This window comes from Stegastes partitus, unplaced genomic scaffold, assembly GCF_000690725.1.
Source record: "Stegastes partitus isolate 25-593 unplaced genomic scaffold, Stegastes_partitus-1.0.2 Scaffold913, whole genome shotgun sequence".
Classification (NCBI taxonomy): Eukaryota; Metazoa; Chordata; class Actinopteri; family Pomacentridae; genus Stegastes; species Stegastes partitus.
The window spans coordinates 60,498-76,127 of record NW_007578644.1 but is presented as its reverse complement, the minus strand read 5'-3'; the positions used below and the strand labels follow the sequence as shown (position 1 = coordinate 76,127).

At 42.8% G+C, this 15,630-nt stretch overlaps 1 protein-coding gene across 2 annotated transcripts in view; it reads left to right on the top strand.

Annotated features, from left to right (window-relative positions):
• spryd3 (SPRY domain containing 3) overlaps positions 1-15,630 on the top strand; it is a 74,661-nt gene that overhangs the window by 42,708 nt on the left and 16,323 nt on the right. For both annotated transcript variants that reach the window (XM_008293793.1, XM_008293792.1), the window contains exon 7: positions 728-877. In XM_008293793.1, the coding sequence (XP_008292015.1) occupies positions 728-877 (150 nt within the window). The remainder of the gene's footprint in view (positions 1-727; positions 878-15,630) is intronic.

Genomic DNA, 15,630 nt, shown 5'->3' with positions numbered 1-15,630 from the left:
TGCAATGCAGTGTGTTTTAGCTTTTTTGTGCATGTTAAAGGTCTGCAAACTTACAGAACCCGAAGTGCACAATAAAGGGAGTTATTCTTTCCGACAAAGACAGGCATTAAGTCCAGGCTTTTCTTCCGTAACTTCTTTACATGCCTGCCTCGTATGTAGTTTGGCCCTCAAACAATGAGTTGGCAGCTTTCGTTTCGCCATTATTTTTGAACTACAGCTTCTTCTGCCAGTGGTACATCCATTAACTGTAAGGTTGGGGTTACTAACATTTCATTGGTCCAGCCCTTTTTACCTTTTTGTATCACCTGACTTGCATGTCTCCTCTGTTGTCTGTTCCACGTCATTCTGTGGCCCGTCCACTGTGGTTGCAGCACTTAGAACAGCACTACATGTTTCATCACTTCCCATGTTACCAAATGGAACCAGTGGGCTTCCTCTATTAGCTGCTACTATGAATGCACACTTACAATATATCTGACTAGCGTTTCTAAAGTCATGTTGAACCACATTCATATGGTTTTTTTCCCCAAATGGTTTTTATTTCGCAGTATTAAAAAAATCTGCCGCACCTTAAACAACATCGTTTGCAAAGTGCAGCCAGTCGTTTCTAGTCTGGAGCCCCGCAATCATTCAGCCGGTAATGTGAGTCTGTTGTTTGTTTCTCTACATATTAACCCCCATCCCCCCCTTTTCTCTCTCTCTCTCCTCTGTTTATCTCCTTTCTCAGCTCTTGGAGTATGTTGGCAAAGGAAAGAGCATTATGGATGTGGGTTTGGCCCAGGCCCGCCAGCCACTCACCACTCGCTGCCATTACTATGAAGTGGAGATAGTCGATGCTGGAGAGAAGTGCTACATTGCCCTGGGCTTGGCAAGAAGGGTGAGCTTTCTAAGAAAAGAACAGCTTTGGACAACATCACACACACCTACACTCAACAGAGCAGCGAGTTTTTTGAGCTTTGTGTTTGGCGTTTGTCCCTACCCCCATTTTTTCCACATTGTCATATATCAATAAGTGCAGCTCATTGAATTCAAGGGATGTGGACTGCATGAATAAGTCTTCCACTGGCTGACTTTTGCATTCTCCTTTTTTTTATATATATACTTTTCCCTCTTGGTCCCCACAGTTCAACAAGTGGCTGAGGTAAAAACATGCTAATGATGGAAAATTTTGACAAAAACCTGAATTGGGAATTAGGCAGATAATTACCATGTGCAAAATGTTCCTCAGACCCTGTCTTGGGAATGTTGTAATCTTGGCCCAGTGGAAGAGCAGCAGCACTCCTGTCCTTCTATAAATCCTTTCACATACATGCAAATCTCTGTGCATGGAGAAAATATGATGAGTGGCTAAGCCAGTAAAGCCCTTTTCAGATGACAAAGACTGTGTGGAACAGAGTCTCATAGTAAACACAGGGGTACAGTCATAAGCCTGATTTTCATTCCCATTATCCAGCAGCTTAGCCATTCTCTTTGTATCTAATGGCCTACTTTGGGGAGATGAAACGCCTCCAAGAGGAAAATACAATTAGAGAAATTTTAACACTCTCATTTGAGCCCTTATTTCTTTTTCCAAAGAATGCACATGTGGTTCCCATTTCAGCATTAGCACTGCAACTTGTAGACAGACAGACTTGTAGATATTTTGAAGGTGAGTAAGACTGATGGACACCGTTGGTGAAAATTTAATGTGATTGCTATGTTTTATAAACTCGAAGGTGTAAAGTTGAAGCTGTGAGAATATGAGGTTGTTTACTTCTGCCGTTCCTGTAGACCTCCCCCACAACAGTATAGCCTCCCAGATTTACAAGGCAGTAGGAATTACATCAAGTGTCGATGAAGAAACAGAGCAGCTGCCTTGTATTCCACCAGGTTTGCTTACTTTCTACAGCTGCTTGTGCTAACTCTAAAATGTCTGAACCATGAGCAAAATCACACCAAATGTTCTGCTGCTGGCTGCAAGAGTTAACACAAGTCTTCATGCACTCCCAGCATCGTAGAAACTGAACACCCCATGGATTTCTTTTGTTTTTCATTGTAATGGCACCACAATAACAGCTAGTATGGCTAACGTTGCCATTAGCGTTGATCGTATGCCCACAGGTCAGAGCTGTATGTAAAGTGTGAAGCGATTTGAAGCCAATAAGCGAGAACTGGGCGGGTTGCTGGGTTTTCACATCACCTGTTGTGTTTCATTGCAGCTCAAATTTAGCAGCTGTTTGCATCTGTTAGCTTCTCTCCTGCTGTCTGTGCTCACATAAAGGGCATTTTAATACAGCCGAAGTACCAATGACACTCTTGAAATTTACATTTTTTGTCTGTCTCTGTTGTCAGACAGTAGAACAAGTATGAAATAGTGACTTAAAGCAGCCTCTGAAGACTACTTGTTAACCAGACGTTACTTGAGAGCCAGTTCCAAGCTGCTGCTCTGCGCTGCTAAGCTACTAATTTTATAACCACAGTGTCGTCTGAGAAACTAATCAAAGCCGTAAGAACGATGGCTGCGCTGTGAATTCAGTTTTACATGTAAAATGAAAACCTTGGAGAGAACGTTAGCAGCAACAGAAAGAACAGAGCAGACACAGAGATTGACACGATTAGCTCAGTCGCATTTATAGAGAGCGACTAGAACCAGGGTTTATTTTATGTTACTACATTTCAGCGCACATCTGCAAAGCCGTAAAATATAAGCAGTAATAATTTATGCTAGAGCTAATCGAACGCTCGTTGCTAAGCTCACGAAGGACAGCGTTAAACTTATATAAATGTCTGCTTCTAGTATTATTTTTCTGACTCAGGAACTACTTCTTTGACAGTATGGCTTCATGATTTGTGAGTTTTTTTACATCCTGTAAGTGTGGCCTTGGAAGTGTTATGAATGTGAAATATTAGCGACTGCCAAAGCCAAGGCCTATGGAGAGCTGCCAGCATTGTCTCTCCCAGGGTCAAAACTGCTGCTCCTTTTAATAACAAAAATAAAAGATGAAACTTGTACCACATCTTTCAAGGTTTCAGAGGCGATTTATTTAAAACAGGAACGCTGGAATGCATAGGTCACTGGATGACATTAAGACAGAGAGTGCAGGAGATGCATACGCAGTAGGGAAGCTGAGCAGAAGAAATGGATGTGCACAGTATGTGTGTGGTCCACTTACAGATTTCCATTTAAGCCAAGTAATTCCTGGAAATTGGAAAATGATTAAAATGTGAGAATGGTTTTAGTCTCACTCGGGTTGTTGGCTTTTTGTAGAGTTGCTGCTGTCTGTCTCCTGAGAGTGAAACAAAAAGTAAAAAGACTAAAGACTGCACACAAATATGGACGAAGCCTGAGATGAACAGTGGTTTTAAAGCTCATCGTGGGGTTCAGGTGTGTTAATATCAAAATCCACCTCCTGTACAGTAGTGAATGGAGAAGTCTGTGAAGATTCTCGGTCATCCAGGTCATGGTTCTTCTCGTAGATTAATCGCAGCAACTGGACTTGCTTGAGTTCCTTGAAGAAGTTTCACCTCTCATCCAAGAGGCTTCATCAGCTCTGACTGACTAGTTGGGAGTTCCACATACAGTCATGACCCGATAATCCGACCCTTAACAATCCTAAACCTTGATCTCCGACACTTTTTTGGAAAAACAAACAGAACCCATTAAAAACAGCCTTAACATACTGACAGCCTTGGATTCCAACTCCGACATGACATTTTATGTCACCAATCAGGATAACGGCGTATTATCTGACTGAACAATCCCACAGATTGGCTACGTTCACACTGCAGGACAGTACTGCCTGTGTGTTCTGGACACTTCCACCCCGTCGGAGCACTCCCTCGGGGTGGAAGTGTGCCCCGACTGCGCCGAATATTCTGATATTCATCATTAATTGGGCCTGAATATCCAGAGACCAGAAAGTTCTATTGGGACCAGCCCTACTAGTTATTATAACAACCATGAACAATGAATATTAACAACTAATGAGTCTTCCAGCATCAAGCCCTCCTTGTATCTCGACCTCCGTCTTGACAATCCGACAGCCTTGCTATCCGACATAGAAGAAGGTTTTACATTTACTGCCGGATTATGGAGTCACAACTGTACTTATATCCTTAAGGAGCCATTAACACTTGAGTTTTGGTTTAAATTGGTTTGTTGCTCCACCCCCTCGTCATGTGAGTCGTTCGTGCTCCCCCTGCCAACCAATCGATTGGTTCACTATAGCCCCAGGTATTGCATCAAATAAATCACAGCACCAATGTTTTGAGTTAGTACCAAAAATGAATTCCCCTTAACAGAATGCTGATGGAAAACCTGGTGAAATGTCTAATTTTGAAGTCTTTTGTTAATCACATTTGTGACCAAAGAAGTACACAAAACACAAAAAACTGATTGAAGGTGAAATTAATTTTGATCAATCACACTGTATTACCATTTGTTGAACTGTTTTCTGTACATACAGACACAAAAACAACTAAAACAATCCTGTAATGGAGCTAAACATGGGTCCCTGTGCACACACATGCTCCCAGTTAAACAGAGACGCTGCTCCCATGGGTGAGGAAGAGGCTGAATGGTGATAACTCCAGTCCCATTATCTCCTCACAGTCCCCGTTTCCTTTATTGTGCTCCACTACATTTCTCTCTGCATCTGGGTTTCATTATAAAGACATTAAGCTTAAGTCCAGGAGAGGTGATAGAGCAGCAAATTGAAGGGCTCGGGTTAATGACTGTTTACTCAACAGCAGTTGCACGTTTGCATGTCGATTTTTTTTATTTTTTTTTCGTGTAGCATCCTGCGGTAAGAAAGCAGGCCTGGATATAAACACAGATTCACTCATTAATGCATCACAGGCTGCCAGACTCTTTCTGCCCGTCTCTCTTTCTGTTTGTTGTGGTCGCCGACAGCAGGCTCAACTCTGTTTTCTTCTGCGTAGAAATCTGTCTTTCCCCTGACATCAGATTTTCTGTTAACGTCCACGGCAATCATTCACGTCTCAAGAAAATAAATTGCAGCGTAGCTTCATGGGTGGAAGAGGCAAGGTCGGCACGCTCACCACTTTTGTGGTTGTGGGGTAATTTTGTGTAGACATTCATGGTCCCCAGATGCTGAAGCTTACTAACTTTTCATTAGCCTTGAAAACGGTATAAATGGAAGAAACCTACGTGAGGACGGGGGTTCATCTTTCCACCACTTTAATAAAGACTGAGATATCTGAACAGCTTTTGATGACATTGCTGTTACGGATGCAAATTTTAAACAACTGATGGTCAACTGTGTTATTCATCAGTAACTGATCATTCAAAGAATGAATGAAGTATGCAGATAAAGCCATTGTTAACCATGAACATGTATCATTTGCCCTAAAGTGCAGCTCTTTTGTACTATCCAGTTGATTATAGAAATACTGCCATAGTGCAGTATGGCTAATCTTCAGTACGAGAGCTCTGACCATCCATCCATCCATCCATCCATCCATTATCTATACACCACTTCATCCTCACTAGGGTCGTGGGGGGCTGGAGTCTATCCCAGCTGACTCAGGGTGAAGGCAGGTTCACCTGGACAGGTAACCAGTCTATCACAGGGCTACACTTAGAGACAGACAACCAAGCACACTCACATTCACACCTACGGACAATTTACAATCACCAATTAACCTCAGCATGTTTTTGGACTGTGGGAGGAAGCCGGAGAACCCGGAGAGAACCCACACTGCACGGGGAGAACATGCAGACTCCACGCAGAAAGATCCCGGGTGTCCTCACCGGGATGCAAACCGGCGACCTTCTAGCTGCGAGGCCACAGTGCTAACCACTGCTCCACCTTGCAGCCTGAGCTCTGACCAGAAGGCATTAAACATCACAGAAGTCTCTTTCATGGTGCCCAATGCTCGTTGAACCTTAACATGGCAAACAAGCTGCAGTCTTCAATCTCTTGAACAATAAGAGGCTCCACCTGGTGGGGCAACCTGGTACTGCAGCTAATCTACAGTACATTTTCTGACATGCGTGCTTTTTATCATCTGTCTTATTGCTTTAATATATTATAGTATTTAGTATCCATAGTTGCTGATGATTATTAAATGACCCATTCGTGTCCACACACATGCATGTACCAGTGCAACCTCTGTGGCTGTAGTCCGCCTTGTGAGACTTGCGTGGCAGCCATGAGGAGGATTTCCATTACTAAGTGACTACTGAGTGATAACAGGCTGTTTATGAGCCAGGGAGGGGCCACGCTTCAAGTTTGCTCATGAAACAGCATTTAGAGTTTTCATTGCGTGATTTGATGTTTTGCAGCCGATGCATTGAAGTAAAACAAACGAGCTATTTTCTCGTTGCTATCGATGACGTGTCCATCGCCAGTACACATTGCTATCCCTCTACCAGGCCTCTGGTAAACATTAGATTGCTAAACAGTAACATGTTAGCATGGTTGCTGAAAGGTATTTGCATGACTGTACACTCCTATTTTCAGTCACGGTCTGTCACGCATGTCTGGCGGAAAAGTGGTGGTGTAACCGTTCACATTTTGCTTGCACCATAAACATAGAAACACGGACTGAAGTGTATTTTTACCCAGCGAGTCTGCTTTTCTGTGCTTACGCGTTTAAGTACAGTGGTTGTATATTGGAGTGCTTCTGAAACAGGGGTGGGCAATCCTGGTCCTCGAGGGCCACAATCCTGCATGTTTTAGATGTTTCCTTCTTCCAACACACCTGATTCAAATGATCAGGGTCGTTATCAGACGTCTGCAGAGCTTGATGATGAGCTGATCATTTGAATCAGGTGTTTTGGAAGAGGGACACATCTAAAACATGCAGGACTGTGGCCTTCGAGGACCAGGATTGGAGACCCCTGTTCTAAAACAACCTGCAGCCTAGTATTGTTCCTGAACGCATCCTGTGCACACCAGAGCTGCTGCTGCTGCTCTCCTAACTTACTGCTCATGCTCAGACACCACGTTAGGCTCATCAGTCCCATTTCCCTGCACTTTGTTTTAATTCTGGTCAGAATTCCAGCAAAGCATCTCATTTAAAAAACAATAAAAAACAAAACAAAATGGAAGTAAATTTTTGAATCCCCCAAGCCACTGTTGCGAGTTTCCTGTCCAGAGAGGAAGTCTGAGGAATTTGTGCTATGTGATAAGTTTGGAATTCTTTGTGCGTCAGGTAAACGCGTTGTTTTGTGTGGTCGTAATCTGAGATCTGTTTTTGACCCCGGACCTGGCATGACCCTTTGCTTTCTCTCTCATTCCTCTAAAGATAAGGGTCCCTGTGAATGTACAGCATGCATATGCTTGGTAGCGCGGTTGTTTTTCATCCGGTACACACTTCGGTTGCTAGGCTGTGGGACAAAGGGAGATCTAGGATTAGTTGTGGGGTGGAAGAGCGTCGAGAGGGGAGGGTGGCAAGGTAAAAAGTTGGGAGTTATAAAAAATCAAGGGAAGCTATTCAGAATCTGGAAACCACCACAGGAGCAAGCAGGAACACCCTCATGTCCTGAAAAACAAACAAACCCCTTAAAATCCCACAAAAAAAAACGGGTGGACAGTTAAAGTGAAGAGGCAGGTAGAGGGGAACGCAGAGAGAAACCTGAGATAGCTGTGACGGTATGCGGTTTCGTCAGTGTTTAAATAAAATACAGACCTCGTGTCTTTAATGACTGTATTGAGTCACTGCTAATGTACATCAGCACAGTCATAAAGACACGCACACACATAGCGAAGCAGACCCACTTTTACACACAAACAAGAAATAAAACTGCTCAGGAGACTGGAATGGCCCTGTTTCCTCTGTCCTGGTTTGCCCCGGGACCAGGTCCTGGGAACAGCGCTCTTCCTCTTCCTCCTGTGATGCAGCAGTCCTACTAACCGGGCTGCTGCTCCGATCGTGTTTATTCTAACAGGGGTTGATTTAGGATAAAACAAGGTGCAGGTACTGTGCCAAGGCAAACACGCAGCGCCAGCGGTGCGGCAACGCCGTACGAGGTGTATCGTGAGGTTTAATCCTTTGAACCCCAAACGGTATCTCAGCGTGTTTGGTCACATTTTTACTCACTGTGGGCTCATTTTTCACTGAAGTCCTGCTGTATCTACGAAAGGCACAAACATGGCTGGAAGTAGAGAGAAAGGTCGTCTGCGTGGTATGAAGATATAAGACAGTAAATGTAGGACACGTACAACAGCTTTCCAAGTGTCCACACATGTTACCGATACTACTGGAACAGATGGAGACCCCATATAGTATAGCTGTTTTACATTTTTGATTTGTTCCCATACTTGTCTCCTTTCTCGGTAAACACAACCTGAAGTTCAACCAAGGTTAACAGTCCCATGATTTTTGTCACATCACTTTACAGTAATGGCTGTTTGGTTGCATCAGGGAGTGCAGATTTCTTTAACACTGTTTTTACAGATTGCAAATTGTTTTTTTGGCAAATTGTTAAATGAGACGTAGAATTTTTAGCTTAGATTTCACTTGTGATTAGTTCAGGGACTGTCAGAAAGTTGAACGTCTGATGGATGGTGTAATTTGGGGGAATCTTTATTTGTTTTTTTCCCCATGATAGCAAGTAATTCAACATAATCAATGTAGGTTTAGTAATTATTTGTCAAACATATTTCAAAAACAAGTTTTTAAGCTGCTTTACAGTAAAAATATCTGATTTAAAATCATTAAACCCAGAACTTAAGGTACAAACTAAATAAAAATAATTGTATTAAAGACCCCCAAAAAACAAAAAATAAATTATAAAAAGAAATTTTTAAAAAAATTAAGCAATGATACTAAATTTGCCTGTCTGAGATTGTGTATGGTACCAAATAATTGCTATTTCCAGCTTCTAAATTTGAGATTAGATGCTTTCCTCTGTCATAAATGACGTGTTAGACGATCTATCTTTTGGTTTTGGATTGCTGTCGGATGAAAAAAGAACATTTGAAGTGTTTATACCAAGTATTTCCACTATTTTCTGACATTTTATAGACAAAACAATTGATCAGTGAGTGACAAAAGTCATCAGTACATGAACAGATGATGACGATGAGTTTAAGTTCCAGCATAAATAAATTCTGCACTCGTTTCTGACAAGTAATCTCATCCCTAGAAATAAAACAATTTTATGTTTCTGTTCTAAAAGGTTTCCAAAAATAAATCAAAGTAATGATTTTCTGGCGGGAAATTTTGTCGCATTTGGGCAAAAATAAAAGCTCATAAAGTAACTGCTGAGCTAAATGCCGTCTATGCACTCTGTCCTACGAGCTCTCCTGCTGCCGTCTGTCTGGATCTCGCGTACGCACTCACGGACGTGTTCAAACAAATGCGCACAGATAGTTTGTTGTCCCGTCTCCAGACAAATCATCAGCTAATGTCAGTTGCTGTTATCGTGTGGGGAGCTCGAGGTTTTAGCCCGATGACATGGGGTTAAACAAACAGACCTGCATTCGTTCCCCACACCGTCGTCGCCCAACCCCTATAGGTGAGGCACGTACAAACAGAAACACACGACTTTCCCTCCCTGCAAACTGTACCTTCAGCACACACACATACACCAACCTCTGTGGTAATTCATGGCTTAAGTTATATTTTTAGACGGCTCCGCGATATGTCAGTTTGATAGCCGCGGTAGATGATGGGTATCTGCTTCCACATGGTTTTCCTCTCTGCCCGCACCTTCCCGCTGCCTTGTTTACTCTGCCACAGTGTGGAAATGCAGGCTGCTCTGATGACACCGGTATATAGCCGCTGTGGATCTGATCTTGCGGGTCTTTGCTCCACCGTGGTGTAGGACACAGCCCCACTGTTTGTTGTTCTTTGAAGCAGCTCGCATTTCTTTGCACTTCTGTAGGTAAACAGGGGCAGTGACCGTGTTTGGAAAGTTTAGATCAGCGGTCTCAAACTCAACTAACCCCAGCTGGAGGCAGAGTCTGGGTGAAGCTGGGCCGCATCAAGTATTCCACAAAAACTGATCCAATCTTCTCAATCTTTATTAATAACAACTCAGAACATGAACGGTTCTTCGGCTTCTCTGACCTCCTCCTTGCTGCCAGAGACCTTCAGCGTTTCCTCTTCCACAGCTGAGCCACATTTGGCTTGAGGGAGGAAACAATGGAGACCCTCAGTGTGGCTTGAAGATGCTCATCAGTAAGTCTGGACCTGAACTTTGACTTATTGAAGTTCATGGTGGAGAAGAGCTTTTCACACAGATTTGCACTGGGTGACAGGATGTATGTTCCCTCCACTTGATGACACTCCTGAATCACGTTTCAAGTGACTAGCGTTGCTAATTCACGTTGCTGACACGCTATGGTAGCCCACAAGTGATATAAAAGAAAAATAAAACACCCAGGGCAACGACTGGTGTAGGTGCGTGTGAGGAAAACCTGTGGGTCGCACTAACGCTAAACTTTGATTTCAAGTAGAGAGCCAGAAAATATTGTCCGGCGGGCCTCGATTGACCCGCAGGCCACAAGTTTGACACCCCGGGCTAAGAGTATATGACAGCTTTTTGAAATTGTGTTCTCTCCAAATTACTGGATGGATTAATCCTGGAAGTCTGTTCGTGTAGCTCTTTTCTCCCGATGACAGTCCGATCGATAAGAATTTGGACGAATGTGAGCGTAATCGACCTGGAAACTACAGTATTTCATATGAACAGAGCTGAAACATGAAAATGTTCTCACGTTTCTGTCTGCAAACGGAGGCAGAAATGTGTCTTGTCAGCTGTGACTGAGAAGGTTTTACGAGTTCACACAATACTAATTAAGTCGATCAGCGCCAAGTAAATCTCTCTGCGTTCGTATCTGCAGTAAACCAGAGTTTTAAATCTGGAGTCTGAAGCTGCTTCTCCACTGGTGCACCAGAAGCAACGAGTTCTACATCAACTGCAACGACTAGAAGGCTCGTGTGGAGGGAAAGGAAACGAAGTAGCATCCCTAAAAGGTTTCTGATGATTAGGATGCAAAACAAACTCTAAAATGCAGGGACTCCTCACACCCTCTCCACAAACTGTTTGAACTGCTGCCATCAGGAAAACGTTTCCGGAGCGTTAAAGGAATGATCAACAGCTTCATTCCACCAGCTGTCAGAATGCTGAACTGCTGATCCAGACATGCAAACACTTGTTTATTTAAATTGCTTTAAGTTATTGGATCCTTAGGAACCTCTCTCTCATCTTGCCTGTACTACCATGTATGTACAGCAACATGACAATAAACTGGATTTGAAACTGATGGCGAACGTCACGAGGCTACATCGACGGTGTTTGTGTGATCGCTTCTCCTGCCAGATGGGTTTAAATGTTCGCTTAACATCTACATGCATGATATTATTATAAAGAATACGGCTTAAGCTGCATTCCCTCAAACAAGACAAAATAAATGAGTCACAAATGAATGACGTTCTTGCATTGTGCTGCAACTAGGGGCTACTATTTTATAAGTTCATAGTTTTGATTTAATGTTTTGACGTTTAACATTACGTGAGAAACGCTTTCCGGGATCTCGGCATTATGTCGGGTTGCATTAATTGCGGTTGCTGCATGTGTGTGTGTGTGTGGGCGTAAATTATCCTAAACGTTGGAGGTTTTTGGTCATAAACCAAAGTATTGGACAAATTGCAATGTTTGGCCTAAAGAATGAAGATCGTCAGGGTCACCTAAGCTCAAAACAGCTGTCAAGACATTTTGCTCTGGACTATCTTTGGGCGACGTGAACGGATTCATCACCGAAGTTCGTCATCCTCCGGGGACCCTGAATGTTCTAAATAAAAGATTCAGTCCGTGTTTGTTGCTAAATACGAGCTGCTGTAATTACGGGGTTGTTGTAAAGTTGTGTTCTTGGTGTGCAGAGAAGAGAAGGTCGCTTCAGCTTTTCTCACTGCGCATATCTAAACATATTTATTTGATGGATCGAGCACACCGAGGAGATGTTTTGAATTAGAGATGATGGACGCAACAATTACCGAGAAGACAGCTATGAAAACAGGCGTTTAACAGTTGATCCATTTATCAGACACAAGTCTGCGGTTTACATTAAAGCACCATAAATCCACCCCCCTTATTTGTTTAGCCGTTCCTTGTGTCGTCCTATTTCAGAGCGTCGGTCCAAATCGCTGATCAGATCGGTGTCTGAGGCTCATCAATCAGACGTCCCTCCCCCTCCTGGTGGAGATGCAGCTCACATGCCAGTCAGCCGGAGGAATCCTCGGGCTTGTGGTTGAGACGAGGGGGGAAGAGGAGCAGACTTGGCGGATCGGGAGGGTTTTCAGGCTTTGGAGCAGTAGCTGCATTCCTCCATGTCTCCTTGTCTTCCTCTGCTGATGTCTCACTCTGTCCTACTCTCACTTTCCCCACATCCATCTCCATTTCCTGTTCCTCAAACTCCCAGCGGGGTTGTCAGACGGGATCGCTGATGTTTCCCTGATGTTGCGGCCTCAGGCGCTGCCCGGCCGTCTGTCCCGTTGCTCGTTTCTCCACACAGGTGCTAATAGTAATAATTTCATCTGCACGTTTTCGCTTTTTTTTTTTTTTTGCCTGTTTGGATAGAAGCACGTTTCCCTTTACAGTGACTTGTTTTTTTCCTGGTCGTATTTGGGTTTCTTTGACGGCCTTGGTTGCCTTTTGTATGTGTTAATATTAGCTGAAAGGTAGGAAGATGGGGGAAGATGTGGCCCCCTGAGAGATGAAAGAGGACCATAATGTCATTGCCCTCCTCCTCGTTGCTGTCTCTTGTTCAGTAGTGTGTCTCTACAATAATGGAGGTGCAGCCCAGAAAGACAGATAAAAATCTCTGGTAATTACCTCTGAGTCATGCTCTGATCTTATCCAAAAGTTGGCCCGATGGTTATTTCTGTTGGCATGGTGAAGCCTGGAGAGAGGCGCGCATACTGTACATGCAGACAGATGGAGAGACAACACATCCACAGCTCGGAGAGCAGCGGCAGACTGACAGGTATCCAAAACAGACGGCGACACGGAAAGGACTCCTCATAAACACGCTAACGTGGGTGAAGGAATTTCAGAGTGCGCCGTGGAAACACTGCGCAACAGAGTTTGTCGCGTTAAATCGAGTTACAAATGCATCTACGGATCTAAGAATGGACTTTTTCTAAGTTTTTCCTGGCTCAGGAAAGGTCTTTGGGGTGTGACTGACTTCAAAAGCATGATCAGTGCGCAGACAGTGAAGGCAAGACGTCTGCGTTACCCTGTTGGACAGAAACATTCAAACGATGTTTCTGACCACTTGATAAACAAACTTGTCTGTTTTGCTTGAGTAAATAAAACCCAAATAAGCAAAGCGGGATTTAAAACAGGAGAAGATTCTGTTAAAATCCTAATTCTTGTCGTTTTGATGCTTTTTTCTTTGAGTGGCGACAAAAATTGCAAAAATTTTCTTATGACTTCCACAAACTTCTTGTTTCTGTAACAGAGCAGCAAGAAAACCAGGATTTATTTTCCAGTGATGCTCGATGTAACGTTAGGAAGGTGGAATCAGAGAATTTGGATTTATTTATTTGTTTGTTTTAAACTGATTAATAGATTGTCAAAATTGTTAGCATTTAATTTAACACTTGACAAATAATCAATTAATCATCGGATTTATTTTTTAAACATTCATGTTGATGACATTTTGTTGTTGTTCCTGACCACTTGACAAACAAAAATGTCTGTTTCCTGAGAATAAAGAACACAGCTGGTGATCTTCCTTTAGGTAAATTGCTGTGAAGTCCATCCCTTTGTTAAATCCATCTCCAGTCTAGTCGTAGCTTATCAACTGTTACTAAAAGCAGGTTTTTGATTTGTCCACATGGTGAGGCGCTTTAGATGTTGCTGTAGTAAAACCAAGACTTTCGGACCATGAAATCTTTTATGACCTTCTCTAAACCAAAAGCAAGCAAACCTGTAAGGAATGGTTGAAACAATGAGTTTCACTTTTGCACATCCAGTCCAGGAACTAAGTCTTCTCGTAGATTAATCGTAGCAACTGGACTTGCTTGAGTTCCTTGAAGACGCTCCACCTCTCGTCCAAGAGGCTTCATCAGCTCTGACTGACTAGTTTGGAGTTCCACATACTGATATCCTTAAGGATCCATTAATTGCTCCTCCCCCTCGTTTGTTGCAACAAACCCCCAACTGAAACCAAAACTCAGGTGTTAACGGCTCCTTCAGGATATAAGTATCTGGAAGACAACAGGCAGCATTAGCAAAGATTGGTGGGAGCTAGCATTTTAGCACCCTTTGGGCCAAAGGCACTGGTGTTAAAGGAAATACTAAGTTGGTGAACTTGATAAACATTGTACCTACTTCGCATCAGTATTTTAGCATTTTCACTGTTAGCATGTTGACGTTAGCATTTAGCTCAACGTACCAGTGTATTCAGGCTTCCAGAGCTACCAGACGTAGTGGTCAAGAACAAATATGTCGTGTGTTTTTCTAAACACTTCTCCTTGATCATGACGATGGGAAAGAAAAATGTGAAGGCGAACTCATGAGGACAAAGGACGAGACAACCACAGCGCTACGCGATTCCAGCTACGCCTACATTTGACTACATTGTCATGCAGTGGTTGTTTTGAATGTTGTCCTTTCATTTGTAAAGGATGGACCGATATGTCTTTTGCTAAATGAGATAAAAGAGGAAGCACTGAAGCATAACTGATCTTATAATTTATTGGATTGGACCAGCTCTTGTCATGGCTGCCACTGGGATACTTCCAGATCGTTTCACTCAGTTAAGAACTTTTCTCAGCAGAAAGACTCGTTTTCTGGTACAAAATACAGCTAATATGCTCTTATAACCTCTCCGTCTGTGCTAAAGAGCCCCATGATTATTATAGATGCATCAAAGGGCTGCATTGTTTCACTGGGGGCATTATTCCGTCATCACTACAAACATGGACACGGTTATCGCCGGCATCTCGAATGTCAACCGCCACTTTCATTTTGGTGCAGTAGACGTTTTATCTGCCCCCTCATCACTGAGGCATCATGCCATCCTACAAAGTAAGAGCAGTTTGATAAGATTATTTACATTTATGTTTATCTGAGACATTTTCAAAGTAAATGTGTCTTTATTTCAGAGGTACTTTGGAAATACTGCTGTTGTTTTAGGTGTTCTGAAATGTTTCGTTGTATTATTTAAATGGTTTTACATAGAACCAGTTTAGCTCAAGGTATTTGTTAAGATTCGTTCTTATATAAATGGATTTAAAGAACCCCTCAGATGTACACGTCCATATGATTGTTTTTTTTATATGCAAGAAGACACATCATGAGTAAAATAAGCAGCCAGTAGCTCAGCATTTCCGTTTTCTTTAAACTGCAGTCAAGATAACAAAATCAGAGAATGAGATGACAGTTTCCACAACAGGAATTCAGACTTCCAGGAATTAATACGTAAAAAAAATAGATAAAAAATCTAATGGCACAAGACCACAGGGGCGTTTTTAGGGATCGCACCACTTCTCAATATCGGATGCTTGATGAGCGTACAACTCGGCAGTAATATAACGTAATTATGACTTGATAGCTGCAATCAACACAGAATTTAAATCCCTCTGGCTGTCCAAAAATTGTTGGACAGACGCTCTACTCGGAGGCTGTCTGCTCCTCGATTTCATACCAGATAAACGTAGCGGCTCTCT